At 43.9% G+C, this 27,751-nt stretch overlaps 2 protein-coding genes and 1 long non-coding RNA gene across 5 annotated transcripts in view; 1 reads left to right on the forward strand and 2 right to left on the reverse strand.

Moving 5' to 3' along the window:
* RBM17 (RNA binding motif protein 17) overlaps positions 1 to 7,823 on the reverse strand; it is a 56,547-nt gene extending 48,724 nt beyond the window's left edge. The window contains exon 1 of the mRNA XM_074405090.1: positions 7,715 to 7,823. The gene's annotated coding sequence lies outside the window, so the exon portion shown is untranslated. The remainder of the gene's footprint in view (positions 1 to 7,714) is intronic.
* Positions 5,613 to 27,751, forward strand: part of IL2RA (interleukin 2 receptor subunit alpha) — a 50,612-nt gene continuing 28,473 nt past the window's right edge. For all 3 annotated transcript variants that reach the window (XM_003939041.4, XM_074405105.1, XM_074405104.1), the window contains exon 1: positions 5,613 to 6,068. In XM_003939041.4, coding sequence (XP_003939090.1) covers positions 6,005 to 6,068 — 64 coding nt within the window. In that variant the 5' untranslated portion in view covers positions 5,613 to 6,004. The remainder of the gene's footprint in view (positions 6,069 to 27,751) is intronic.
* LOC120367626 (uncharacterized) overlaps positions 19,962 to 27,751 on the reverse strand; it is a 57,066-nt gene continuing 49,276 nt past the window's right edge. The window contains exons 10-11 of the long non-coding RNA XR_005581958.2: positions 21,532 to 21,636; positions 19,962 to 20,961 (exon numbers count right to left, since the gene is read on the reverse strand). This is a non-coding gene — a long non-coding RNA (uncharacterized LOC120367626). The remainder of the gene's footprint in view (positions 20,962 to 21,531; positions 21,637 to 27,751) is intronic.

Genomic DNA, 27,751 nt, shown 5'->3' on the forward strand with positions numbered 1-27,751 from the left:
TTGTCCTGCGCCACTATTGGTAACTAATCCATGCTGGCTTGAGAGATTAAACTCTATTATCCATCCCTGAACTAAAACCATGACAGAAGTGGCAGGGAGCTTTGCTGCTATCCCCCCAGCAAACATGTCTTCCTCTCAAATGGAAAGGGGACCTCCTGACAACATCTGTGGGACCCAACAGCATGGGTCACCATAGCCACAGATTGATAACAAAGTCAGTTTTCAACTGTTGGGGACGGAGGATTCACTTCATGATTCACACAAACCGACTGACTGTTCTCTCCCAGTGTTTTAGAGGTGGCACAACCCACAAGTCAGTAGTGGCCTGGGAACTAGACGTTTGAGTAGAGTTGGGTTATTTGATTCATGGTGGATTTTGTCTTCCACAGGACCCCTGTGCCGTTGTCTAGTAAAATCTGGTGGAAATTACAAACTGCAGAAATTCAACTCAGTGCCGCAATAACAGGATGCACCTGTAGATTTCATAGAATTAGCAGCAGCATTCTCTCAACACCGGTTTGAGTGAAATAACCCTGTTTGCGTAGTGCCAACTGGGGCAGAATCTGATGTGTTCTTGCCCGCCTGCCAGCCATGAGAGGCACCCATCTCAGCAACAGCATCTATCCATCCACCAACCACTTAACAAGCAAAGATGGAAGACCCACGTGCCGAAGGCTGTCCTGCACTGGTTCATTTGCTCTTGATGGGATTACCAATTTGACAGATGTGCTTGCAATTAATTGGGGGCTTTCTGCTTCCAATCCAAATTCCCACCCTTAGATCGCTGGCTCTCTGTGGGCAAAAACCCTTCTTTGTTTTTGCTTCTCCCAGACCCTGGGCAGAGCTCCCTGCTCCTGGATCCTACACTGATAAGTACCAAATTGAATTCTACGAAAGGGTGCATCCAAGAGTACACAAGCTAAGTGAAATGTAATTTGTGGGACCTCATGTGGACATTTCAGGTCCATGTCTACAAGATAAAAGTGACAAAAGCCTGGGCGTCACCACAGGCCTGGGAAAATGACCTTCGACTAAGCTTAATAAGAGCATCCAATACATAAACAGTAGGCTCTCTGCCACTTCTTTGGTCCTTCCACTGCCACTCTTCCAGAAAGCAAAGGGTTCTCTCCTGTTCAGACTTTGGCTCTGAGACCACAGCTCAGCACATCACTCCTCTAGAGAAAAGAAAGTCTGAGATGAGAGAGCGAGGCTGCTTTCATGTGGTGCCAGCGTGCGGTGCAGGGCAGGCCTGATCGCAGAACGGATCCCTGCACACCTGAGCGGTCGCCTCCCCTTTCTAGTGCCCATTTCTTCTCCTTTTTGGGAAGACTGTCAGCATCCTCAGTGCAGGGCCGTGTCTTTATTTCTTGGCTGTCCCTGCAGTTTCTAGCATGATGCTTTGATTAATTGCAGATGCTCAGTCAACGTTTGTTGATGGCTTATGTGACAGAGGTGAAATTATTCTTTCATCTGGGTTTTACCTTTTCCTTTCCTTTTTTTTTTTTTTTTTAAGAGGTAAGGGCCCTCGCTGGAATGTAGTGGCACAATCATAGCTCATTGCAGCCTTGACCTCCTGGGCTCAAGCGATCCTCAATCACCTTGGCCTCCTGAGTAGCTGGGACAATAGGCATGTTCCGCTATGCTCAGCTATACCTTTTTCTTTCCTTGCGCTCCCCTGGCAGAGATGCTGGTAAGCAATGAACCAGTCAAGAGGACAGCAGCAGGAGGGGAAATGGAACAACCCCATAATTCCTAGGCCAAGCAGCTCCTGGCTCACAGAGGAAGTCATGTTCCATGTTTCAACATATCCTTAAACTTCATTCAATTCCAAAATGCATGAAGATGAAATGGGAATTTTACCCAGGATTTTTTGTGGGCTGTCAAGGAGAAGATTTAACATATTGCCAACTCTTCTCTTCAAATGATTTTTAAATTTTCTTCCAAGCTCTCAATTATTTCTCCAAAGCTCCTCTGCTCTTTCCACTCTGCCTGGGTCCTTTCTCTGCCACTCTCCTCAACATGACTTCTTCATAATGGGCCAGCATTTCATTTGTTGTGTAGAGCAAGTTTTCTTGCCCTGGCCACCTCCAATTTGCATGTTATGCCTCCACACCAAGTGAGCCTCGGAGCACCAGTGTTTTAATCCCTGAGAACAATCCTCGGGGGATTCAGCACAGAGTCCTCTTAGCAGCCTGCAGTCTCCAGAGTGACACATCCTCAGCAGTCAAAGTGAGCAAGCTATGGTGCCCGTCACCAAGGGGGCCCACCATTCCCCTCTGCGCTCACTTCTCTCCTACTTCCTTCTTCCTAATTCCATCCTTCCTCCTTCCCTTTTATTTCTGCATTAAATGATTCATGGTTATTCCTTTCATAGAAGTATAGGGGTGTCTGTGCCACTTGGTTCTATGGGCATTTTTTTTTTTTTTTTTTGAGATGGAGTTTTGCTCTCGTTCCCCCAGGCTGGAGTGCGAGTGGCATGATCTCGGCTCACTGCAACTTCCACCGCTTCAGTTCAACCAATTCTCCTGCCTCAGACTCCCAAGTAGCTGGGATTATAGACACTCAAAACCACACCCAGCTAATTGTTGTGTTTTTAGTAGAGACAGGGTTTCACCGTGTTGGCCAGGCTGGTCTTGAACGCCTGACCTTAGATGATCCGCCCGCCTCAGCCTCCCAAAGTGCTGGGATCACAGGCATGAGCCACCACGCCTGCTGGTTCTATGGGCCTTGTTGAAGTGACCACTGACAAGTGGATTGATTTCTCATCACCAATCTCCTTTTTTCCTCTACTCCTTTGACCCCATTTCCCAATCTAGACTCTCATAAACAGAAATGATTTCTGTTGCAAGATAACTGTTCATTATTGTGGTTGGAGTCGGTGGTGGCAAATCAAGCTTTGAAGTTGTCTAGATAATAAATGCTGTCTTCAAGGACTGTCCAACGTTGTAGGAACAAGAGAACAATCCAAGTGAACAACTAACTCCCACCCACAGTTGCTACTGCCTCTCCGCCATCCCCTAACCTCAGCCTCATGCACTTGGAGTTCACCAATCCACCTGATGAGCTCAAATCAGTGAATTTTCTCCTCGCCAAAGCTCACAAATTCTGTTTCCCACTTCTTGCCCCATATCCAGGCATTAAAAACTGCATTTTCCCTTTGCTTGATATTCTGGCATCAAGCCTTCTTCTTGCTATTCCAATTTATTTCACCTTCCTCCAGTTCTTACTGTTTCCCTCCTGGAGAGTATCTCAGCATCTCTATGCCTCAGTCTCCCCTGTACACCCCACCAGCTCAGCCTCATTATCACATCGCTCGGTTATGTTCCACCTGGGTTAGGCAGCTACAGTGGCTGAAGTCCACAGATCTTGCAGCCATCCTTCAAGGAAAACACGTGGGACTTTCCTGATCACATCAGCTCAGCAACTTTTCCCTCCAAAATTTCAATTGCTCTTCTTATGATCATTAGTGGTCTTAAACCTAAGGGAAGTCGGTCTGGGTCAGAAATTTGTTATCTGCTGTGATGAGCAGTTTCTTCTGGGAAGTACCAAGCGTTTCTGATAATAGACTTGAGCAATTTCCTGATGAAGTGAGACTCGGCTTGCTCTATTGACCATCTGTCCCTGGATGAACTTAGTTACCTTTAACCAAATGTTCTTTTCTTGAACTTAATCTACCAGTGTTATCTAGATACCTTTTCTTTGAAAAAAAAAAAAAATCCTCTACTAGGTAAGAAATTTTTGAACTGGACTTATTGGAAATTACCTCCTTGCAGCAGGTTTGAAACAAAATTTTGAATTTGCCTCACAAAGAATTTGTCTGAAACTGCTTTAGTGTATGCCAGTTGTATTCATATGCATGTGTGTCTTCATACACAGGGACTGGACACCCGTATGTGTTATGCACTGCATTAGGTGGTGTGAGCTCACCAATAAGCTGGACGTAGGGCCATCCTCTAGAGGCCCACAGTTTCACACCTTGACCTGAGACCCTTCGACCCTTGAAGTTCAAAGCGCCCACAACTGCTGGGTGTGGTGGCTCACACTTGTAATCTCAGTACTTTGCAAGGCTGAGGTGGGAGCATGCCTGTGGTCCCAGCTACTTGGGAGGCTGAAGTGGGAGGAACACTTGAGTCAAGAAGGTAGAAGCTGCAGTGAGGTGAGATCGCAACACTGCACTCCAGAAACCCTGTCTCAATCAAAACAAAGTGCCCATCCTGAAACTTCCTACAGATTTATCCAGGGTGTGTGCTCATGTGCATTGTTTCTAAGGATAAGAAAAGAGTTTTTACCATTGTAGAAGACAGTATGGAGATTTCTCAAGCATCTAGAATCAGAAATACCATTTGACCCAGCAATCCCATTACTGGGTGTATACCCAAAGGAGTAGAAATCATTCTACTATAGGCCAGGCGCCGTGGCTCATGCCTGTAATCCTAGCACTTTGGGAGGCTGAGGTGGGTGGATCACCTGAGGTCAGGAGTTAAAGACCAGCCTGTCCATCATGGTGAAACCCCACCTTAAAGAATTAAAATAAAATAAAATAAAAATCATTCTACTGTAAAGTCACATGCACCCATATGTTTATTGCAGCACCATTAACAATAGCAAAGTCATGGAACCAACTGAAATGCCCATCAGTGATAGACTAGATGAAGAAGACGTGGTACATATACACCATGGAATACTACACAGCCATAAAAAGGAATGAGATCATGTCCTTTGCTGGTCTCAAACTCCTGACCTCGAGTGATCCACCTGCCTTGGCCTCCCAAAGTTCTGGGATTGTAGGCATGTTCTACTGCACCTGGCTAATTTATATATATATATATATTTTAATAGAGACTGGGGTTTCACCATGTCTGCCAGGCTGGTCTCAAACTCCAAACCTCAGGTGATCCACTCGCCTTGGCCTCCCAAAGTGCTGGGATTATAGGCATAAGCCACCAGGCCCAGCTGATGTGATGCATTTCGGAAGCATGAATTCCTTTGCTTGCCTGGATGATTTTCTTTCTGTTAATATCTTTGCTTCTTTCTAGTATTTAAACAATTGTGTTTTGTTCTAACTATCCAATGGCTTTAAGTCTGAGACAAACTTCCAGGGAGCAAAACAGTCAACCGTTTCACAATTATCAGAAGAGCCCTCGGGTTGTAAATAAACAAGACTGAATTTTACAAAAATCCAAAGTTTAAAACCAAAGCCCACTTTTTGCATGATCCTTTAAGAGAAAGACGAATCTGGAAGCAAAACACCTTACAAAATGACAGCGTGCTTTCAGGAGCCCAGGGCACCGTGGTGAAATGATAATGGCTTGTTTATAGTTCACAGATTATAAATCATGGGGGATTATTTATGAATTCTCAGGATTCATCAGTTTGCTGCATCCTTCTCCATTATTTGAATATTGGAGGCTGCCTGACCAGGATCTTGGCAGGACTTTGCTCCTTCATCCCAGGTGGTCCCTGCTGACTCCCCAGGAAGCTGTAACCCTGAGGGAGGACTCAATTTGCAAAGTGCTGGGCGAGACCACTGCCAAGAAGTGCTTGCTCACCCTACCTTCAACGGCAGGGGAATCTCCCTCTCCTTTTGTGGGCGTAGCTGAAGAAAGGATTCATACATGAAGCTTGATCCTTCTCATCAACCCCAGCTCACACCTCCAGCAATTGAACTTGAAAACAAAACCTTGGTTAAAAGTTACCGCAAACTATATATTGTCATCAAAAAAAAAAAAAGAGAGAAAAAGAAAAAAACACTTCCTATATTTGAGATGAGAGAATAGAGTGCGAGGCAGTTTCCTGGCTGAACACACCAGCCCAATACTTAAAGAGAGCAGCTCCTGACTCCGATAGACACCTGATGGGCCCACAGGGGTGACAGTCCAGGCGGACTGATCTTCCCATCCCACATCCTCCCAGCGTGATGCCAAGAAAAGGCTGACTGCAACTGGGCCTTCTGCAGAGAAAGACCTCCTCTTGACTGCCCCGGCTGCTCCCAAGGGCCAGGAAGATGGATTCACACCTGCTGATGTGGGGACTGCTCACGTTCATCATGGTGCCCGGCTGCCTGGCAGGTAAGGGCCTGTGGGTGCCCCCGGAATTCCGGGAAGGCTGATGGGCATCCCTCTCCCAGCCACAGAACCAGAGGGAGCCCCAAGTAGATGGTTCCGAGAAGAGAGTTGAATCTTGGGTTCCACCTCCTGCCCGTGACCCGCAGGGACCCCAGTTTATGCCTCAGTGTTCCTCAGTCTGTCAAGAGAGCCTGAAATAGCATTAGGTTCTCTTGTCACTCACAGTCCTTGACAGTTAATTCTGGGACAAATAGCGTGACAGGATATTTGGATGTTACCAGGGCCCTGAGGAGCAGGTTCCTCAAGAAGTTATCTTTTATTCTTCAATGAATTTCCTTTTATTCTCTGCACTCCATGCGTCCGCTAAGAGGCTATCAGGAAGCTCTTTAAGTTCAGGTTAATTTGCTGGAGACATCAGTGCTCATATATCAAATACTGGGATAATTTAAGATATCAGAAAAGTTTAGCTTCAAGGATGTATGCCTTGCTTTACTGCCTCAGGAACTAATACCTAGGAATTTCCTTACAAGTGAAACTTTACAGAAATTTTTTCAAATATGCATGCTCGCCTTTAGAATATGACTACTTCTCATATTCCTATGTATACACATGATATGTATATGTATATGTGTTTTATATATGCAAATTTTAAATGTCATTCCTGCTTTCAAATGGGTTTTCTCAAAGATTTTTTTTTGACACATGGTCTTTGTCACCCAGACTGGAGTGCAGTGGCGTGGTACTGGCTCAGTGCAACCTCTGCCTTCCAGGGTTAGTGGTCCTCCCACCTCGGCCCCCTGAGCGGCTGGGACTACAGGCACACGCCACCATGCCTGGCTAATTGATTTTTTTGTAGAGATGGGGTTTTGCCATGTTGCCCAAGCTGGTCTTGAACTCCTGGGCTCAAGTGATTCACTCACCTTGGCCTCCCAGAGTTCACGAACCACTGTGCCTGGCCGAGATTTTTTTTTTAAAAGAAATAAAAAACCACCAACTTCTACCTCAAACCACTCTTCCTAATTGAGTGTAAATTTTCTAATAATGTCTTCCCTTTGTTTACTCAGGAAGACAGATATGAAAGTTTATAAATTTTTTTGAAGGTTCATAATGGCAAGAAGTAGAATGCTAACTGGCTTCAGAAATAATCTATTAAGAAATGAAAGATGATGATGCCTCTGAGGAGTCAGCTCGCTTGCTCAGGGCAAGTGGCCAAGTCATGCTGGGCTGTGCGCTGGCCCAGATGTAGCAATCAGTGTCTTTAAAGAGGGCATTTGATATATTTATTATATATGTTTTATTTCAGTAGGTTTTTGGAGGACAGGTGATGTTTGGTGACATAAATAAGTTCTTTAGTGGGGATTTGTAAGATTTTGGTGCACCCATCACCCGAGCATGTGCGCTGTACCCCATGTGTGGTCTCTTATCCCTCACCCACCTCCCACTCTTTCCCGAGTCCTCAGAGTCCATCGTATCATTCATACAAAGAGGGCATACTTTCAGGAAGGTTTTAAATGTGATTTCTACCTCCACAGAGTTTTTGCTAACTCAATCCAAGCCAGAACAGCAAAATCTTTACAATCAGTCATGTTCTGCCTCTGGGAAACACATTTCAAGTAAACTTGTGTTATTTCCGGCCACTGGTGACTTACCCAGGGGTCTGAATGGTCTTGGTGGGGGCAGAGTTGCACTGAGTTCCATCAGGACTCTTTCTTTCACTCCATTCTCAACATCTGTCCATAACTCATATGCCCCTGAACACTGTAGGAAATGCAAAAATGAGTAAGAGATAGTCACGCCCCTTAAGCAGTTCATCACCTGGCGAGGAGGAGAAAAGCCTGGACATAATAATAGTAATACCAGTTAGAGGGTGATAAGATCTACGGAGCGAGGGGCTACCAGAGAAGGCTTCCTGAGGGTGATATGTAATGGGGGATCCAAGGGGCCAGTGCATTTCCATCAGTGAGATTCCAGGGAGAGAGACCCTTATAAGCCAAGACACACAGTGCTTTAGGATGCAGCAGGTGCTCCACGGTGCTCCTGCCCTGGACAGGGAGGATAGGGATGTGGGGAATTCAAACTGGAAAGTTAGGATGAGGTCAAACGAAACATCTAAGCCATGGGCATTTTTAGTCTCCGTATTACTGAGCCCTGGGATGTGGTCAGAAAGAGAATTCTCCTAGTTATAACTTTTTAACTTCACTTAGTAGGTAATAAAGGACTACAAGAAACTTTAAAATCATAATTTATAAAGTGCCTCCTATGTGCCAGGTATGTGTCTTATTGTAATCTTCATAGCCACTTTGCAGTATGGATGTCATGATCCCCTAGATGAAGAAGAACCCAAAACTCAGACTCGCACAGGCAGTGACAGCGCCAGGGTTTGAACCTGGTCTCCCTGGATTGTTGTTCCTGTTCACTGCAAACAGGGATCAGAGCTTTATGGAGATGATACTGGCATAGAGAGAGATCAGGTGCACAGTGACAGGTCATGAGGCTCTCAAAATAGTCCAGTCATGAGGCAAATGAGGACGCAGTGGCCAAAGACAATGACATGGGTAGTTTCTGTTATCAACAGGAATTTTCAGGCATTGCTCCAGGGCAGGAAACCATCTCATCACAGACCTTCTTTCTCCAAGAACTCAGTGTTGAAGCAAATCAGTCTTTTTATTCCTCAGGGTGAGAGTCCTCTAATGAAATCACACTGTCAAGAGATGCAATTTCTAGCTGATTCATAAGGGCAGATTTTCATTCTGAAAATTTCCAAAGCCACCATTTAACATGGCAAGGGTTTATGATGAGGATGTGTTAGTCAACTTGAGTGTTTTAAGTCTCTATATTACTGGGTCCTGGGATGTGGTCAGAAAGAGAATTCTTCTGCTGTTACCAACATGGCACGTTATTGAAGGCACCTTTCTCAGAACTGTGGAAATTCTGAGAGCTTATGTATCCCTTGATCATCTTTCTTTCATTCTAGGAATTCTGTGATCAAATCTTTATCCTCTAGACTTGAAAATATTTAAAAAAAAAAAAAAACAGTGCGGAAACCCATTGAGATGATGTGTTTGTGTAATTATCCCTTCTTGTAAAGACAACTGCCCACAATGGAATTTCCCATCTTCACCTCTGTCAGCCAAACACAAAATGTTCAGCCCTTCACATTTAATCTTTCAACTTCTTGAGGTCCCAAAGTATTATTGCCACCGTTACCTCATTCATCTTCACGACATGTCTTGAAGCTGTAGGGTTTCCTGAACACTGGGGCACTTCATAAAACAGTTGCTACTTTCCTTAAATAGGCAGTTTGGTAAATTACCTGTGCATAGCCTTCATTTTAGATGTGAGACTTGAAAAAGAAAAAAATTGACTTCACAATCCTACACCAAAAGAATGAGCTTCACAAATGCGTCAGTTAGAGGTGCTAATATAGAGAGGTTGGTGGCCTCCACCCCACTGCCCTCAGAGAAATGTTCCTAGACTGATTTTTGCCTAAAGCCTTGGATATTCTTTATACCTCTTTGTAATTGTTTGTTTGTTTGTTTTTTGTTTTTGAAACAGGGTCTCACTCTGTCACCCAGGCTGGAGTGCAGTGGCGAGATCTTGGCTCACTGCAACCTCTGCGTCCTAGGTTCAAGTGATTCTCCTGCCTCAGCCTCCGCGAGCAGCTGGGATTACAGGCGTGTGCTACCATGCCTGGCAAATTTTTGTATTTCTAGCAGAGATGGGGTTTCACCATGTTGGTCAGGCTGGGCTTGATCTCCTGACCTCAGGTGATCTCCCCACCTCGGCCTCTCAAAGTGCTGGGATTACAGGTGTGAGCCACCATGCCCAGCCCTCTTTGTGATTACTTGTTGGGGTCATTCCTCTGCTAGCTATGGACACCATCAAGGTAGGCAGTCCCTCAACATGGCAGCTGTTCACCCTTCTTCTCCGCTCCTCTTCTTGCCCCAGAATGAGCAGAAACTTTACAGATAAACAGAGAATTCCCTCAGGAAATGAGGCATGTTGCCCAAGGTCACCGGGAATAGAATCAGCAGGAAAGTAAACCTTGTAGAAAGCAGAAAGTGGGCCGACGCACTGAGAAGAGGTGGTGAGGGCGTGAGTGCTTGACAGATTTCCTCTGTAAAATGAGGAGGTCAACCCCAGGATGTTGAAACTCCCTTCCAGCTCCATCACTCTGTGTCAAGGATTCCGGAAAGGAAATCAAATGTCTGCTTAAAAGGCATTTTCAAGCTGGGGAGATTTTGGATGAAAAAGTTTCCCAAATGAAGACATACTGGCAGAGTCAGGGTTGAGTGACCTTTGTGTGTCAATGCACCCAAGCCTGATGTCTCACCGTGGGTTATTCCCAGCTCTGAAGAGGTACTGCCCTGCACCCAAGCGTGACCTGCTGCTTCTGTAATTGCTGCAGTTGCAGGTGTCAAGGCAAAAACTCCGCTAACTCAGTTCTCAACATCTATCCAGTACTGCTTATGCTCCTTTTCAATATCATAGGACAGACGTCCCCAAACTACGGCCCGCGGGCCGCATGCGGCCCCCTGAGGCCATTTATCCGGCCCCCCGCCACACTTCAGGAAGGGGCATCTCTTTCATTGGTGGTCAGTGAGAGGAGCACAGTATGTGGCAGCCCTCCAATGGTCTGAGGGACAGTGAACTGGCCCCCTGTGTAAAAAGTTTGGGGACGCCTGCCATAGGACATGTGAAAATGAGCAAAACATACTCCTGATCCTTGTGAGAATCATAAGCTGGTGAGGAGGAGAAAGGCATCGAAATAGTAACACAAGTCATATATGGTAAGATCTACCGAGCATGGGGCTATCAGAGAAGGCTTCATGAGGGTGACATGGGAAGGGAGCCCCAAGGGACCAATCAATTTCAATCGGTTCCAGGGAGAGAGGCTCCTGGTGAGCCAAGACACAGCAGTGCCTAGGGAGCAGCAGGTGGTCCACTGTGCTCCTGCCCTGGACAGGGAGGAAGGGGCTTCTGCTGTTTGTTTGCTTGAGTAGGAATTTTTCCTCTTAAACAATATCCTTGTCTCCCACGGGAGAACTTTTACACGGTGGGAATCCGTCTCTTTTCTCTATTCCAGGCCTTTTCCTGAGAGAAGAGAAAAGGGAATCTTTGTTTTGTTTTGTTTTTTGGACAGAGGCTCACTCTGTCGCCCAAGCTGGAGTTCGGTGGTGCTATCTCAGCTCACTGTAACCTTTACCTCCTGGATTCAAGTGATTCTCCTGCCTCTGCCTCCTGAGTAGCTGGGATTACAAGTGAGCACCACCACACCTGGCTCGTTTTTGTAATTTTAGTAGAGATAGGGTTTTGCTATGTTGCCGAGGCTGGTCTTACACTCTGAACCTCAAGCCATCCACCTGCCTGGGCCTCCCAAAGAGCTGGGGTTGCAGGTGTGAGCCACTGTGCCCCGCTGAAAAGAGAATCTTAATTCCGTTGATTACTTCTAAAAGCTCTAAGACCTCCTTCACTGAAAGAGTTCACATAGACGCTGAACTAGAACCCAGCTCTCTTAAATTTCAGCTCAATATTCCCTGTACATCCTTACCTGGATTCTCAGTGATATTCCTTCATCCAGCCATTCATGCATGAGGATTACAGAGGAAGGTTCCAGCTCTTGTCCTCTCGTGCTCACGGTTTAACACGGGAAACGAAACACCTGCTGAGTGGCTCCCACTCCTAAGTCAACAGTGTTTGCCAATATCCCCCACTGAATCCTCCACCGTATTCTCAAGTAACTCACTCATTTAGGGGAAAACAATAATATAATCGTCTCTAGAAATTTTAGGTATTTTCCACTCTAAGATTATTCGGTTTTTTGATTGATCTCAAGGCGACTCTGGGGTTTGCTTCTGTCAAAAAGAAAACACAGTTCCCACTGGGAAATGTGTAGAGGGTAATGGTTCAAAACGCCAGCTGTACATTAGAGTGTGCATCCGGGATGCTTTAAAAAGTGACGTCCAAGACTAATTAAGACAAATTAAGCAGACTGTCTGGGGAACAGAACCGAACGTCACAATACCTTCTCTTCTAGTTCCTCGAATGCTTCCAAGTTGCACTCAGGACTGAAACTCACCAAATTAGAAGGATGGAATAACGATTTCCATGGTTGGTTTGATTCAATTATCTCATTTCTATTCACTGGGAACAGGTGTGCCCAGGCACTTCTTCTCAACCTTTAGTGCATTTAGAGATCATCCTGGGATCTTGTCATGAAGCAAATTCTGACTTGGGAGGTCTGGAGTTAGCACCTAAGATTCTGGCGAAAACAGATTCCACGTGAGGCCTATGTTGTTGGTGCACAAACCCCATTTTGAGTAACGAGGCCATCAGGTCAGAGAAGAAATATGCATTGCTTCTAACCACACAGAACTTGTGATTGAAATGAGAAAATAGGCTGAGCATGATAGCTCACGCCTGTAATCCCCGCACTTCAGGAGGCCAAGGCAGAAGGATCACATGAGCCCAGGAGTTCAAAACCAGCCCGGACAACATAGTGAGACCCTGTCTCTTAAAAAAAAAAAAATCAGAAAAAGGGAAAACCAATCTGGGAAAGATCAAATACTGCAAAGAATGCCATGAATGATCAGAACAGGGAGAGCAACATGCTACCTGGGGAACTAGAAAAAAAAGTTCTCAGAGAAGGTGGCTTGGGACCTGCTGGTTCTGAAGGGTGGTTCTGAATACCAGGAGAAGGGCTGGAGGATGGTGTTTTCTATGATTTTGCTAGAGTCATATATGCAGACCATGTTCCACGAGTAGTGACCTGACCAGTTAGTGAGATGAGGTGCTTGCCAGGACAACTACACAAGGGACCATGTTTCAACATACATGCGGTTTTGGGTGTGTGCCAAGCAAAATGAGTCTCAGGTGACTAAAGATTCTCAGACAAAAACGAATACTTTTGCTCAGACAGACAGCATGTGAGTGCTTCCCACCTTGCTTCAACCTGCAGTCTCTGCAGCTGTCATTGGTCCCCAGCAGATGTCCTTGGTGCAATGGGTCAGTGATCACTATGGCCAGCACCACATGACCCTGGATGGCAGCCAAAGAAGTCCTGGGTCTTGTTTCCCTAACTCCACATTTTTCCCTGACCCAGCCCCAGCCACGTGCACACTGCAAGGCTGGAGTCCCAGTGCTTCCGTCCTGACAGCCCACGCCCCCACTCCTACCCCAACCAGTTCCCAGGGGCTTTGACCAGCAGCTCTGCCTGCAGCCCTCAAGCCAGATCCAGGCATCCTACACACAGGAGGGCTTCAGGTGGCAGGAAACTCCAAGGCAACAAAGTGTGTGGGTGGCATGGGTGGGGTTGACTGGAAGGTCACTGTGCTAGGAGGAAGAGGAACGGGCAAGATACGGATCAGAAGTATTCACATCCTGTGCCAGCGGAGGGGCCTGCCCATCGTGGAAGGTGTGGCCGGACGAGCTCCTGGCGCACGTCCCTGCCTGTCCCAGGCTTTTTCCTCCCATGCTGCACATAGTGCAGGAATGAGCTGGTGCAACTGGACTCGCAGCAATTGAGTCATTTTTCCCAAAAGAAGAAGAAAGAGCAGAGTTTTAAACGGATAAGAAGGAAGCTGCAGCCGGGTGCAGTGGCTCATGCCTATAATCCCAACACTGTGTGGGGGCCGAGAGGGGAGGATCCCTTGAGCCCAGGAGTTTGAGCCCAGCCTGGGCAACATAGCGAGACCCCACCTCTATTTTGTAAAATGATAATTAATTTTAAATAAGGAAGTTGTATGGAAGCCATCGGTTTCTTTATCCTAAAGAATGTGGAAGATAAAACTGTCGCCAACAGTCCCTGATTTCCTTTGGTAGGAAAGGGAGGTGAGCAAAGCTGCGGACCAGGAAACGGACAGCTGGTTAAGCCCGGCCATGCACCAACTCTGATTCCGTTACCTATTTTTCCTCTCAGGCTTATTTGCTTTAAGCTTTGTTCCAGAAAACCTTTGAATGCTAGCTAGAACTGTGACAGTGAATACCCATTGCCTAAATACGATCTTTTGGGTGTTAAGACATAGTATTACTTTGGTTAATTCTCAAAATAAAGTAGGTCATATGATTTTCCCCGTTTTATGCCTGGCAAACTGAGGCCTGGCAATCTGAAGCTCACAGAGGTTAAATAGGTTGCCTGCTATAGCCCTACGAGGAAGGGGCTGGGATCGGAAGCAGGCGGTCTCATGCTAGAACCTGTCTTCTTTCCTCCTGCTAAAGGTCAAAAGACGAAGGTGCCATGTGAGCAGGGGAGTTATTTTTGGTTTTGACAAAGGCGAAGTAATAGGCTCTGAGTAATGCCACTGCTCCTCCAGCCCCAGGTACGTGGAGTGAGGCAGCACCCAAGAGCTGCGTGGCACTCAGGCTGCGGGAGCCGCCAGCCTCCTGCAGGACAGTTTGGGGCCCATCTGGTCCTTGGGGTCTGGGTTCTCCAGGTCCTGCTGTTCCCTGCAGCCATCCTTCTACCCCCCAGAGCAGCGTAGAGCATCTTTAGAGAAAGCAGCACTGTCGCACCTGCCCCAGCAGCCACAAAACAGAGGAAATTCTGAGCACCTCCAGGTGTGAGTCACCACACCACCTTCAGGAATTGCCACCTCTGCCCACAGAATCACCCACTCTTTTCTGTTTGGGACCAAAATAGATACCTCCTTCAGAAGCTGCTTTCTGTACTCTCAGCAATAAAAATAACAAAGGCAAGGATAGGAGTGCGCCTCTGAGGCATGAGGCGGGGCACGTTTTCTCCCAAGAAGGTTTTCCGAGAGAAGAAGTTGCTACGGCAGTAGGGGTAACAGATGGTTGGGGGTACAGGAGGAAGTGGGGAAATCGGGGTGATAGGAAACGACTTCTTGAGTGGCAGGACTTTCCGGTCATGGGTTTGTTCATTCCTTTGTGCATGCATTCGTTCACCAAGTGTTCGTTGAACAACTACTGTGTGTCAGGCACAGGGTTTGAGACACAGAGATGAATGAGAGCCCGTCCTTGACCTCTGCGCAGACGATTATGACACAGGCTAAGTGTTGAGATAGAAGTTTAAAGAAGGAGTCAATGGAACACACAGATCGATATTCATCCCCCGCAAAACCAGAGCAGCTCACATCAGGACCACCTCATTCACATCACGTTAGGCACAGAGAGAACAGCAGAGAGCATCGTTTTGTCATCAGCTACTAAAATTATTAAAGCCAAACACCACTCATTTTGAACTTGACAGAGGATGTACAGTTTCCCTTTGCTCAAGAAATTCCTTTACAGAGAAAATGGGAACATTTCAAGTGGGAGTATTGCAATTCCTTTAATAACAAGCTGTTTGCTAGTGCCCACATTCCCCAAGGATTCTAGAAGCACCTTTAATAATAGACAGCTCTGACTACCTGCCCCACGCACATGCCTGTGAACCATTCTCCTATCCTAAAGTCTGCGACCTCTCCAAGGAAGGGAGGAAGGAATCATATTCGTCCAGTTTATATTATCATGTACTTTGTAGCAAAGCAGCAATGTTTCTGCTTATACATATACAGAAAGAGAGAGAGAGAGACAGAGAGAGAAATATATATATATAATATATATTATATATATATTTATATATAATATATATTATATATATATTATATATAATATATATTATATATATATTATATATAATATATATTATATTATATATATATATTATATATTATATTATATATATTTATATATAATATATATTATATTATATATATATTTATATATATATATTTATATAAAATATATATATATTTATATAAAATATATATTATATTATATATATTATATATAAATATATATATAATATAATATATATTATACATAAATATATATATATATATATATATATATATAGCCGGGTGTGGTGGCTCATGCCTGTAATCCCAGCACTTTGGGAGGCTGAGGTGGGCAGATCACCTGAGGTCAGGAGTCTGAGACCAGCCTGGCCAACATGGTGAAACCCCATTTCTACGAAAAATACAAACATTAGCTCGACACGGTGCAGGAGCCTGTAATCCCAGCTTTTGGCGGGGCTGAGGCAGGAGAATCGCTTGAACCTGAAGGCAGAGGTTGCACTGAGCTGAGATCGCGCCACTGCACTCCAGCCTGGGTGACAGAGCAAAACTCCGTCTCAAAAAAAAAAGAAAAAGAAAAGGGGTGTGTGTGTGTGTGTGTGTGTGTGTGTGTGTGTGTGTATTTTCCTCATGAAATGAGCCCTTTGAAGGAAACTGGCCCATCTTTTCACAGAAAGATCCGTTTATTACGTTACCAAGTAAAGGGCAAAGGAATCATTCTAAAAGTTTCGTTTGAAGTCCCCAGAGTTTAAGTTGACGTCAGCCTCTTCCTGCCCCGGCGCCCCGAGAGTTTCCCGGGAGTTTTGGGGATGACACCCGGCTGCGTACGTGACATCTCGCTGGCTGGGGACTGGCCTGGTGGCTTCCCCAGCAGAGCCTGCAACCCAGCTGAGCACCGGTGTGGTCTCTGCTTCCGGCCCTTGTGGCGGTACATCTGTTTAGAGCCTGACTTAGAACAAAAGAGCTTTTGTAAAGGAGAAGACTCCTCATTTTAAGTGGAAAGCAAAACAAACAGGTACCTTAAAAAAAAAAAAAAAAAAAAAAAGCGGGGGAGAAGGGTCGAGAATAAAAGAGCCGTTTCTCCAGACTTCGTGCCGACGCCGCCCAGCGGGGTGCTGAGACCGCAGGGTGAGCCTGTCAGCTCTAGGTGTCAATCCCTGGGTTACTGCACTTCGGGCTTTCACTGCCTTTCACTTTCCCTCTCCCAGCGTCTCTCAAGCTCCGCTTCTCCGGCCCTGCTTTCCACCCAGTGCAGAGGCCCTGCAGCCAGGCCCCCGCCCTCCTCTTCCTCCTGCGGGGAGATCCCAGCTGCGGAGGGCCCCAGGCCAGCAGGCCGAAGTGCCTGCCCTGCCTCTGTGATCTCACAGCTTCCTCACAGCCCCCCTAGGAGATGGGAGTGTTAGCACCATTCCCCCCATCCCACGCACACACACTTTTTATTGAGACAGAGTCTCGCTCTGTTGCCCAGGCTGGAGTGCAGGGAAGCAATTTCAGCTCTGCCTCCCGGGTTCAAGTGATTCCTCATGCCTTAGCCTCCCAAGTAACTGGGATTACAGGCACCTGCCACCAAGCCTGACTAATTTTTGTATTTTTAGTAGAGATGGTGTTTCACCATGTTGGCCAGGCTGGTCTCAAACTCCTGACCTCAAGTGACACCGGCCTCAGCCTCCCAAAGTGCTGGGGTTACAGGCATGAGCCACCACGCCTGGCTACTATTCCCATTTTACAGATGAGGAAACTGAGACCATGAGGCAGTAATTCCCTCTCCCAAGAAAGCAAGGAGTCAGTGGATCTGAGCAGAATCCATAGGCTCAGCCCCGACACAGGAAGCAAGCTGTCAACAGGCACCATTAATCTCCTGAGCTTCCTAGGCAGGCTCTGAGGCTCTGGTTTTCGGCCACCCTGTGATTCATCCCCAAGCTAATCGCCCCTGAAAGCACCTCTCAGGGTGTCCTTGCTACTGCAAGAGATACAGTCATTTCCATTGCCTCAGGAGTGCTTTGCCACCTCCTCTGCCAGGCACACAATACGCTCTCCAGCCAAGACTGTTCCCTCAGCACATAGCATGCCTTGGCCAGCAGGTCTCCTCCTGTCCTTCAAAGGGAAACTCCTCATTTGTGATTTCAAAGCTGGAGTCCCGGGAACAACCCCCTCCATAATCCTACCTGTCTGGTCTGCCTACCGGAATTTTTCCCAACCAGAAAAGCATCTTGAGAGAATGGAAAAGTCTTATGAATTTGGAAAGTTGGCAGGCTTGAATTCAAACTCGAGCTTGGACTTGTGAATTTCTACTTTCCTTTATGAAAGCTTTGGCATGCCATTCTATGCTGGCTAGGAAGGTGGCGGGAGTGAGACAGATACAGTACGGTGAGTGCTGCGTAAATAAAAGGGAGCAAAGACTGGGACTGCAGAGAAATGCCACAAAGCCCAGACAGGGAAGGGTCCCAGAGGCTTCCTAGAGAAAGATGGCAGGCAATAGGAGACCTTCACGGCAAGCAGGAGTTGAGAAGGTAGAAACGCATTAGGAAGTGTGCATGAGCACGATGGTTCCTTGTAATGTGTCATCTTGCCTGGCCTAAGGGACACCCAGAGAGCTGGCAAAAAATTCTCTCTGGGTATGTCTGTGAGGGTGTTTCCAGGAGACACTGGCATCTGAATCGAACAGGCTGGCTACATTTTGTGTTGGTAGACTGAGTAAAGAAAATCACCCTCACCAGTGTGGTAAAGATCATCCGACCATAGAGGGCTAGAAGAACAAGAAGGCAGAGGAAGGTTGCATTCTCTCTGTTCAAGCTGGGACACTCGTCTTCTCCTGCTCGTGGACAATGGCACACCTGGTTCTCCAGCTTTTGGACTCTGGGACTTACAGCAGTGGGCACTCTGGTCCTCAGGTCTTCAGTCTTAGACTGAGCCACACCACCAGCTTTCCTAGTGATCCAGCTCCAGCTGGCATCTTGTGGGACTTCTCAGCCTCCATAATTGAGTGAGCCAATTCCCATTGTAAATGTTCTCTTATTTATCTACATACATGCTATTGGTTTTGTTTCTCTGGAGAACACCGACTAATACAATGAGCAAGGCCCAAGACAAAACACGTGGTGAGCTCCAAAAGCCATGCAAGGCAGGAGAGCTCAGGCACGTGGCAGAAGTGGGGATTCTGAAGCTGGGCATGAGCTGTGACTTGGAGCCTCGTCATGTCACTGGGTTTAAACTGTTCCTGGAAGGAACAGAACATCCTAGAGGGGTCTGATACCTGTACTTTGGAGAGACAGCACTGGGCTCATGTAAAGAATGAAGGGACACATAAAGGCAAACCCGTGGGCCACTGAGTAACCTTCATGGGCATCCATGAGGGCAGGTTCCTAACCTCGGTGGACCTCAGCTTCTGTTCATATAAAATGGGAATGACACAGACCCTGCTGGGTGCTATAAGACTACATAAGCTAGCCTGCCTAGAGTGACCAGAGCAGAGTAGGTGCTCATTAAACGTGACTTGACTTCTAGTCTGCATGGCCAAAGACCCTTCCCTCGGACCTTTCTGTGTGGATGCCTGTCAGGCTGCTTAGTCTACACTTCCAGAACTGTCCTTCCTTCCCAGATCTGCTCTTTCTCCTCTCTTTGCTATTTCAACAAATACTACCCCATCCTCCCCATTGCCCAGGAAATCTGAACAAAATCCTCATTTCTTCCTTTCTGTCCTCCATGCATCTAATACAGCCTAAATATTTGGCAATTCCAACTTCTAAAATCTCTGAAGGCCAGCAACCCTTCTTCCTGCTTACTCATCACCACCTGCCCCCAGGACTCCCATGACAGCCCTCCTGTGATGCAGGACAGACACATGACAAGGCAGTTGAGGGTCAGAGTCCACAGGGGCCTCAGGAGCAGGATACAGCCAGCACACGAGGAAGGAAAGGCAGGAGGACAGGCAGACACTCAAGGGTAAGAGCACGCGCTCGTCAGGCTGCCCGCGTCCAAGTCCTAGCTCCACCACTGAAGTGCTGTGTGGCTCTGGGCAAGTCACTGGGCCTCTCTGTGCCTTAGTTCCTGCCTCTATAGATTGGAGATGAGAAGAAGTCATTATCTCATAATTAATTACTACATAAGTATTCATTTTAACCACATTATTATATTCTAGTACTGTACGATGTCTTTTATTAAATATTTATATTACATAATATACTAATTCTATTGAGTATACTATAGTATTTTATATAACATCTTAATTGCTTATTATATAGTTGTATAGTTATTTTATCATAATTTCACAAGATATGATATAGTATTTTATATATTTCATTTATGATGTATTTATATTTATATACTTTATTAGATTTGAATTGTGATGTCTAATAAAATAAAATGTTAATTATCCTTCATATTCATAATAAGCTCCTTCATCTGTGGCTGGGAGCATTTGTGCGTGTGAGCTCTCCTGGGGGCCCGGCATGCAGTGTGTCGCGCCTCACCGACGTGACTGTTGTTCTCGGTGGCCTGGAGGCACAGAGTGCAGGATGAGGGTACATGCTTTGGGCAGGAAGAGCTTTGGAGCGGGCTGACTCCTGAGCTCTCCTCTGGTGCTGTGGCTTCTGAGGCCCCCAGGTGACAAATGGCCTTTGCCATCCTAGTGTTTCCTCTATGTTCATCCTACACTCTGGGTGTGGCTCAGGCCACACTCCTGACCCCAACAGCATCAGGTGCTGTGCACATGGTGTGAGGTTGGGATGGAATGCTGTTGGCATAGGGGTTGCCCCGTGGGCTGGCTGTGTCCACATGGTCCGATTACCCCTTCTGCAGATCAGCAAGGGTCCAGCACTTCCTCAGGGCTAGGGCATGCACAGGGCGTGCAGGGATTTGAGCGTCTTGCACAATGCGTACACGTTCTCCATGCAGGCATGCAGAGATGGAGAGGGTCTTTGCCCCTTTCAGTCCTAACATTCTATGGCTTAGTAACAACTTGTCCTACACCTGAGTAGAAAGCAGGATCTTCTCAGCACTGTGCTGAGGAAGCCTTTGAACCTTCCAATAGGACATAGGCTTCCCGCCTGCATCTTAAATTCCCATGTCCTCAGGAAATGTGGCCACCTTGGAATTCAGCTCTCCAAGAAGCCCAGTGTGAATGCCCATTGCAGGAGTATCTGAGCTCAGCAAAAGCCTTGAGGCTGCATTTGTGTGTCTGAGGCCAGTCCCTGGAGCACAGGCATGGGCTTTTGGTACCATGTAACCTATAACCTTAACCTTCCCTCTGCTCTGTGCTGTCTGCCCCAGCAATCCCGCAGTGCCTGAAATGTCATTGTCTTCCCTGATGTCTGGGGTAGCACCTGTGAACACATGGATTTGATACTTTCATGATGCTGTTTGTCTCTACTGAACCCTTCTTAAGCAACATCCCAGTAGATGAGCATATGCAATATCTGAAGGCCCCAGCACCCTAGAACCTCAATCAGTGCTCCCTGCTTCCCATGGTTTCACCCTGTGTTTCCACATTTAGATTGTCATTCTCCGTGGAAGGGCATGATACCTATCAACAACACACAGTTTATGCAACTCCTGTCTTATATAAAACTGAGTGTGAATTCTAGAGAGCAGGAAGGAAAATGGGTACAAGAAGCCCCCCTGGGAAATGGGTGAGGAGCAGGGCAGAGTGAACCTGGCTGCTGGGAATGCCTACTGGAGCTCTGGGTTCTGGACACGTGGGCTTGGCCTGCCTGACACAATTAGGATTTGTGTCAACAGGACCAGCCCCCACCTGAGTCCATCTGGGCCTCAGTTCCCAGGAGAAACACTTGGCATCATGACTTCCGAGGCTGCCATCACTTTTTATGACTTTTTCTTTTTCCTTCTTTTCTGTTTTCCTCGTAAGTTTCTACCTGTAAGTAAGTTATACTTACTTATTCCGTCTTTCTTTACAATCTCGGGGAAATTCCGTTGAGTTGAAAATTTCCTCAGCTCCTTGCTCCAGTTTCTCAGAAAAGTCTCTCTCCTTGCAGAAAAGACTGTGGGTGGGAGTCACCGATTTAGCATATTTCTACTAAAAATATGACTCCATCCCAAGAAATTGGTTTTAAAGATTTGAGAAAAAACTCCTTTTAGATTTCAGAGAAAGAAAAAGAGTGTGTTTCTACTTCCCCCTTTTAAATCTGATAACTCTTTAATTTTAATCAGGTTGACATTCTGTGGTGAGCTTGTGGTTAACTCTTTCGTGCCCGGAAGCTTGTTGTTGACCAAGAAGACTCCCAGGATTAGAAAATAACCAGCACCCAACATTTCATTTGCGGAAGCATTTGAGGTCCCAAAATGTGATGGTTTAGCAGCAGCTGCTTGTAGGGATATTTTTAGTTCCCTGCTTCTTTTTTACCTTCTAAGTAAGGAGAAAATAACTAGATCCCTCCACCCCACGCCCCATCTTTTTCTGTTTCATTTGGTTTGATTTAATAAGTTGAGTAAGGCACAGTTGTTCTCCAAAACGGTCTTACTCTGTGAGCTACTTAATTTTGGGTTGCGGAAACTCTGACTACTTGACCCAGCCAACCAGGCCTCAGAAACCGTGGGTCAGATGACAAATAACTCACAATGCTTCTGCGCTAATTACTACAGAGATGTGCCTAAGTGCTCCAAGATCTCCTCCTTGAAGCATGTGGCCTTCTTCTCCCTTCCCCGGGGAATCAGGCAACTTCCTTAAATCCCCCCAAGCCCTGAAACAGGCACTTTACTTCTCCCACATTGCCTTCAACATTCATGCTTGCTGAATGAAATCTTGCATCCTGACTTTGTAAAGATAATTGCATATATTATGACGCATTAAATTGCTCTGCATATAGATTGCCGTTTTATGTATAATATTATTTTAATTCAATAAATAAGTCAAAATTTGAAAAGAAAAAAAAACAAGGAAGGTGAATGTTTGAATGGAAGAACCAATCAATGGGTAAGAGCACCAGTGCCAATGCCAACACCAAGTACGCATTCAGAACCTACCACGGCCCTCTGGAGGCAGGGCTCAGACACCGGACCAAATTGAGGACTAGCAAGAACAGGACTGGGGCAGAAGCAGCTTTCCATAAGACACGCCCGTGAGTGTGCCATGTCGGCTTACCATTGCCATGGCAACACCCAAGAGTTCCTGCCCCTTTCCATAGCAGTGACCAGAGGACCCAAAAGTTACTACCCCTTCCCTAGAAATTTCTGCATAAACTTAAACTGCAGAAATTCCCTTAAACTGCAGGTAATTAAAAGTAGGTGTAAATATGACTACAAAACTGACCTGAGCTGCTACTCTCTGCCTCTGGGGTAGCCTGCTCTGCAGAAGCAGTCACGGAGCTGTAACATTCCCACTTCAATAAAACTGTTTTCTTCTATTCTACCACCGGCTTGCCTCTGAATTTCTTCCTGGGCAAAGCCAGAACCCTTGTGGGCTAAGCCCCACCTTGGGGCTCACCTGTCCTGCATCACTACCACCTACTCTAAGAAGATACTCTAGGCTTAATTATTGCATTGAATTCAGCTGCTGAAGACTGAGAGGCGATTCAGATGATTAACTTCATGAACAAAATTGGGAGTTGGACTTTCCTGCTGTGCCCTTGCCACTGAGTTGGGGGAAAGAGGGTTTCTTTCTCGGATAAATTTCCACATCCACAGACAGAAGGAAAAGGCCCTGAACTCATCACTTCCTTTGGAATAGGCTTTGGTAAAGAATCAGCATTTGGGAGGTTGGCAAGAAAAACCTATTTGTTCTATAAGTATTTTAAGATTATTAAAATTTCAAACAATACAGAAAAATACAAAGACGAATATAACCATCACGTGTCCACCATCAGGAGTTAGTAAATGTTTACAGTTTATTTTGGTTGTTTCATGTCTTTCTGTTTATTTTAAATACATGCTGTTGTGAGTGTGATGGCTCATGCCTGTAATCCCAACACCTGTAATCCCAACACTTTGGAAGGCCAAGGCGGGCAGATTACCTGAAATCAGGAGTTCAAGACCAACCTGACTAACATGATGAAAACCCGTCTGTACTAAAAATACAAAAAAATACAAAAATTAGCCTGATGTGGTGTGGGCGCCTGTAATCTCAGCTTCTTGCAGGGCTGAGACAGGAGAATTGCTTGAATCTAAGAGGCAGGAGTTGCAGTGAGCCGAGATCCAGCCTGGGCGACAGAGCAAGACTCCACCTCAAAAAACAAGAACAAGAACAAATACATGCTGTACATACAGTGGAGCTCCCTCTGTGTCCAACCCAATCCCATTCTTCCCCTCCAGTAATTGGTCTCTTGAACTTGGGCTGTATCTCCTGATGCAATATACACTCTTATTTTTTATTTTTTACATAGATATATAACATACTGTTTCTTTTTGCAACTTTGCTTACAAAAAGAAACAGTATATATTTTAACAATAAATATTTGTTATTGCAACTGAAGTTGCAAAAAGAAACAGTATATATTTATGTATAAAATTTTAATACACATAAATATACATAAATATATAACATACATAATATATATATTTGTATATATTATGTATTTTATGTATATTTATGTGTATATATACAAAATATTTGTACACAAATATATTTGTACATTATGTAATATTATGTATATATTATGTATTATGTATACATAATATACATAAATATAATACATAATATACATAAATATATAACAGTATATATTATGTACATTATATATTTATGTATTTTATATATATATATTTTATACATAATATATACATATATAATATATATACATATTATATACACATTATATATGTATATAAGTATATATAGTATACATTATATATACACATAATATATATATATTATGTATATATACACAATATATACTATCTATAATATATACATAATATATACAAATATATACATATTGGCATATGTACAGTATACATATATAATTACATATATATTTTATACATAAATATATACTGTTTCTTTTTGCAACTTCACTCAACACTGTTTTTGAGATTCATTCTTGATAATTTTTTAACAACTGTACATTATTACATTGTATAATAATAGAGTTAATAATGCCAGAGTTTATTAATCTAACCTTCTTTTGATGGACAGTTAGATTGCATCTGATTCTTCCCTATTACAAGCAATGCTCCAATAAACAACCTTGAATGTGTGTACATGTGCAAGAATTTCTCTAGGAATATCCCTAGAAGTGAGGTCACTGATACTAGAACATGGACAGCTTCATTTTTACTGCTATATTAAAATTTTTCTCTTTGAAATCGCTATGCTGATCTAAAATCCTCATCAGCAATTTATGAAATATCCTGAATTCCTCATATATTACTCATTATCACCTACCATTGGGAAATTTTAACATTTTTTTTGCCAATCTGATAATATGAAATAAAATCTTATTACTATCTTAAGTTTCAATGATAACTGGTTATATTAAGCATGCTTTCACATGTATTTTTGGTCGTCTCTGTGGCCTCCTTGTTCATATCCTTTCTCCTTATTTTTTATTGGGTTATTGGCTTTTTACTTACCGATTTGTAAGTCTTCTTTATGTATTATGGATTATATATTTTTGGATTTTCTAAGTAGGCATTATTATTTATAAATGATAATTTTATTTTTTCTTATCCACTTCTTATTCCTCTGATTTCTTTGGCTTGTTCCATTGCATTCAATGGGGTGTTCAATACCATAGAGAATAAAAGCAGGAATTGTATGTTTCCACTATTAAACAGAAGGCTTTTAAGGTATCATGTACATGTTATTTTCTGTAAGATTTCAGCATCTACCATGATACCTTTTATTTCTACTATCTTAAAAGTTTTTTCTTTTAATCAATAATGAATATTCTTTTCATCATCATTAGATGCTCCTCTTCTTCTATTAAAATGATCATATGGGTTTTCTCCCTTTATACCATAAAAGTACTTAAATACATTGAGAGGTTTTCTAAAATGAAACCATTCACTATTGCTGGGATAAATGCTGACTGATCAGAATTTTTTTTTCTTGATACACTGCTAAAATCAGATGCCATAGTGTTAACATTTTCCAGTTTGACTGTAAAATTAATTTCTCTTCATAACTCTTCATCTTATCAGCCATATGTATTGTTGAGCTTATACAGGTTCAATATTATCATAACTTCTAGAATATTTTTACTTGTGAAAATACTTTATTGGTCTGGTTTTTCTGATGTTATTGTAGCTACAGAGCTATCTTATATCTGGCCACCTTATTAACAATATGTATTGTCGAGTGTATACAGGTTCAAGGTTATTATAACTTCCACAGTTATTTTTATCTGTGAAAATACTTTCTTGGTTTATGTTATTGTAGCTATAGAGCTTTCTTTTGGTTGCTAAATATCTGCATATATTTTCCAGCCATTTAGTTCAACCTTCACATGTCACTATAAAGATGTCTCTGCAAATAACAAAAATAGACCTTGTAGGGGACTTTGGGAGAAAATTTCCCCCTCAATCAGAATACCTCTGTCTTTTACAAGCAAGCTTAATCCATTTATATTTATTGTACTACAATTGAACTTATTCATGCTATTTTATTTTGAAATTTTATTAACCCTTATTTTTCTTTTACTGTTGTATTTATCCTTTCTTGGCTTCTATTAAACTGAGTTTCCTTTATTTTCTCTTTTCCTTCTACTGGTTTGTGTATTGTATGTTTTAATTCTACTTTTAGAATTAACTCATCCTTTAAGCTCTCAAAGTACTCTTGATGTTAAAAGTCCACAGTTAATGAACATCTCTCCCAGTTCTAGGAGCTTCTGTTCAGAACTTAGCACATTTCTGGCGACTAAGGATTGGCAACTGTTAACAAATACATTTTCCATTATATTTTTGGATTGGTTATTGCTGCTATATAAAAAATGTTGAATTTTGTAAATGGATTTTCTATCTGGCCACCGTGTCAAACTCCTAATAGTTCTAATACTTTAGCCATCTTGGCTTTTCGAAGTACTTAATTAAATTCCTCACATAGAATGATTCTTTTTGTCTTCTTGTTTCCAACAACTGTGCACCTTATCTGTGTTACCAGTTTTATCAGATCACTAATAACAAGGGTTCTTTTAAAGTCAACTCGAATGAGAAAAACCCAAAGATATCACTAAGTCTTTGAGTGTCTTTGGGGAAGAAAAGGTAGATTTAGGAAAAGAGAGACAAAAGGCAAAGTGAGCAATGACAATACTATATATCACAAATTTAGGTGTGATTGAGTGATGGCTAAGAAAAAATTTAAATTATATATAAAAGTGTATATAAGACAGTTTACATAAATAATAGGTGATATTGGCAGTCAACAACAACCAAAATTGACTGAAAGTATTCAGATTCAACCATGGTAATTTGGTTGACAGCGATTGGAGAATTGACCATGCTTCTGTAGATTGAAATCTGTTTGAATCTATTAACGTGAATATAGGTGAGCGGAAACAACCGAATACAGCGTTCTCATAAATAGTTCTTAGAATATGAATTCAAAAGAAACTCTATTTCCTTGTTCTGACACAATCAACCTTTAAGTAGTTAACATTTTAAATACTGTTTTTCAGCTTAGAAAGTAACTATATATTTTATCATTTGGTTCTAAACACAGAACTGCTCAAGAGGTCATTGTAGCAACAATCAAAATTTGTGGAGCATTTTACAGATGTCAGTTTCACTTGTGTTATTTCAACTAACCCTCCTATGTCCATCTTTCATACCCTCACACAATTCATGCTTCAGCAAAACATTCTACTTGTAGTTTCTTGTAGCTTCAATATGATGATCCTGTTTTGCACTTTCACACATTCTCTGCCAGAATGGCCTGACATGCCTAACCTGCCAGATGAATGCCAACCCACCTTTCAGGCCCTTTACAGTTAACAGCAGCATTCTTTCCGTTGCCCGGCTCATGGGCAGGGGCACTATGTCAAGAGGCCTAAAAGGACATATCAGCACGGTAAAAGGAAATGGCTTGGGGTATCTGAGAAGCTCCCGTGTTTCCATGACTGGTTAATGGCTTGAGGAATCTGTCATCTGCTGTTTGATTGGCAGCTCGATGCCCAAAGTAAAGCAATGAAATACAGTCACTACTTCTCAACAAGAACGTATTCC

This window comes from Saimiri boliviensis, chromosome 8 (genome assembly GCF_048565385.1).
Source record: "Saimiri boliviensis isolate mSaiBol1 chromosome 8, mSaiBol1.pri, whole genome shotgun sequence".
Classification (NCBI taxonomy): domain Eukaryota; kingdom Metazoa; phylum Chordata; class Mammalia; order Primates; family Cebidae; genus Saimiri; species Saimiri boliviensis.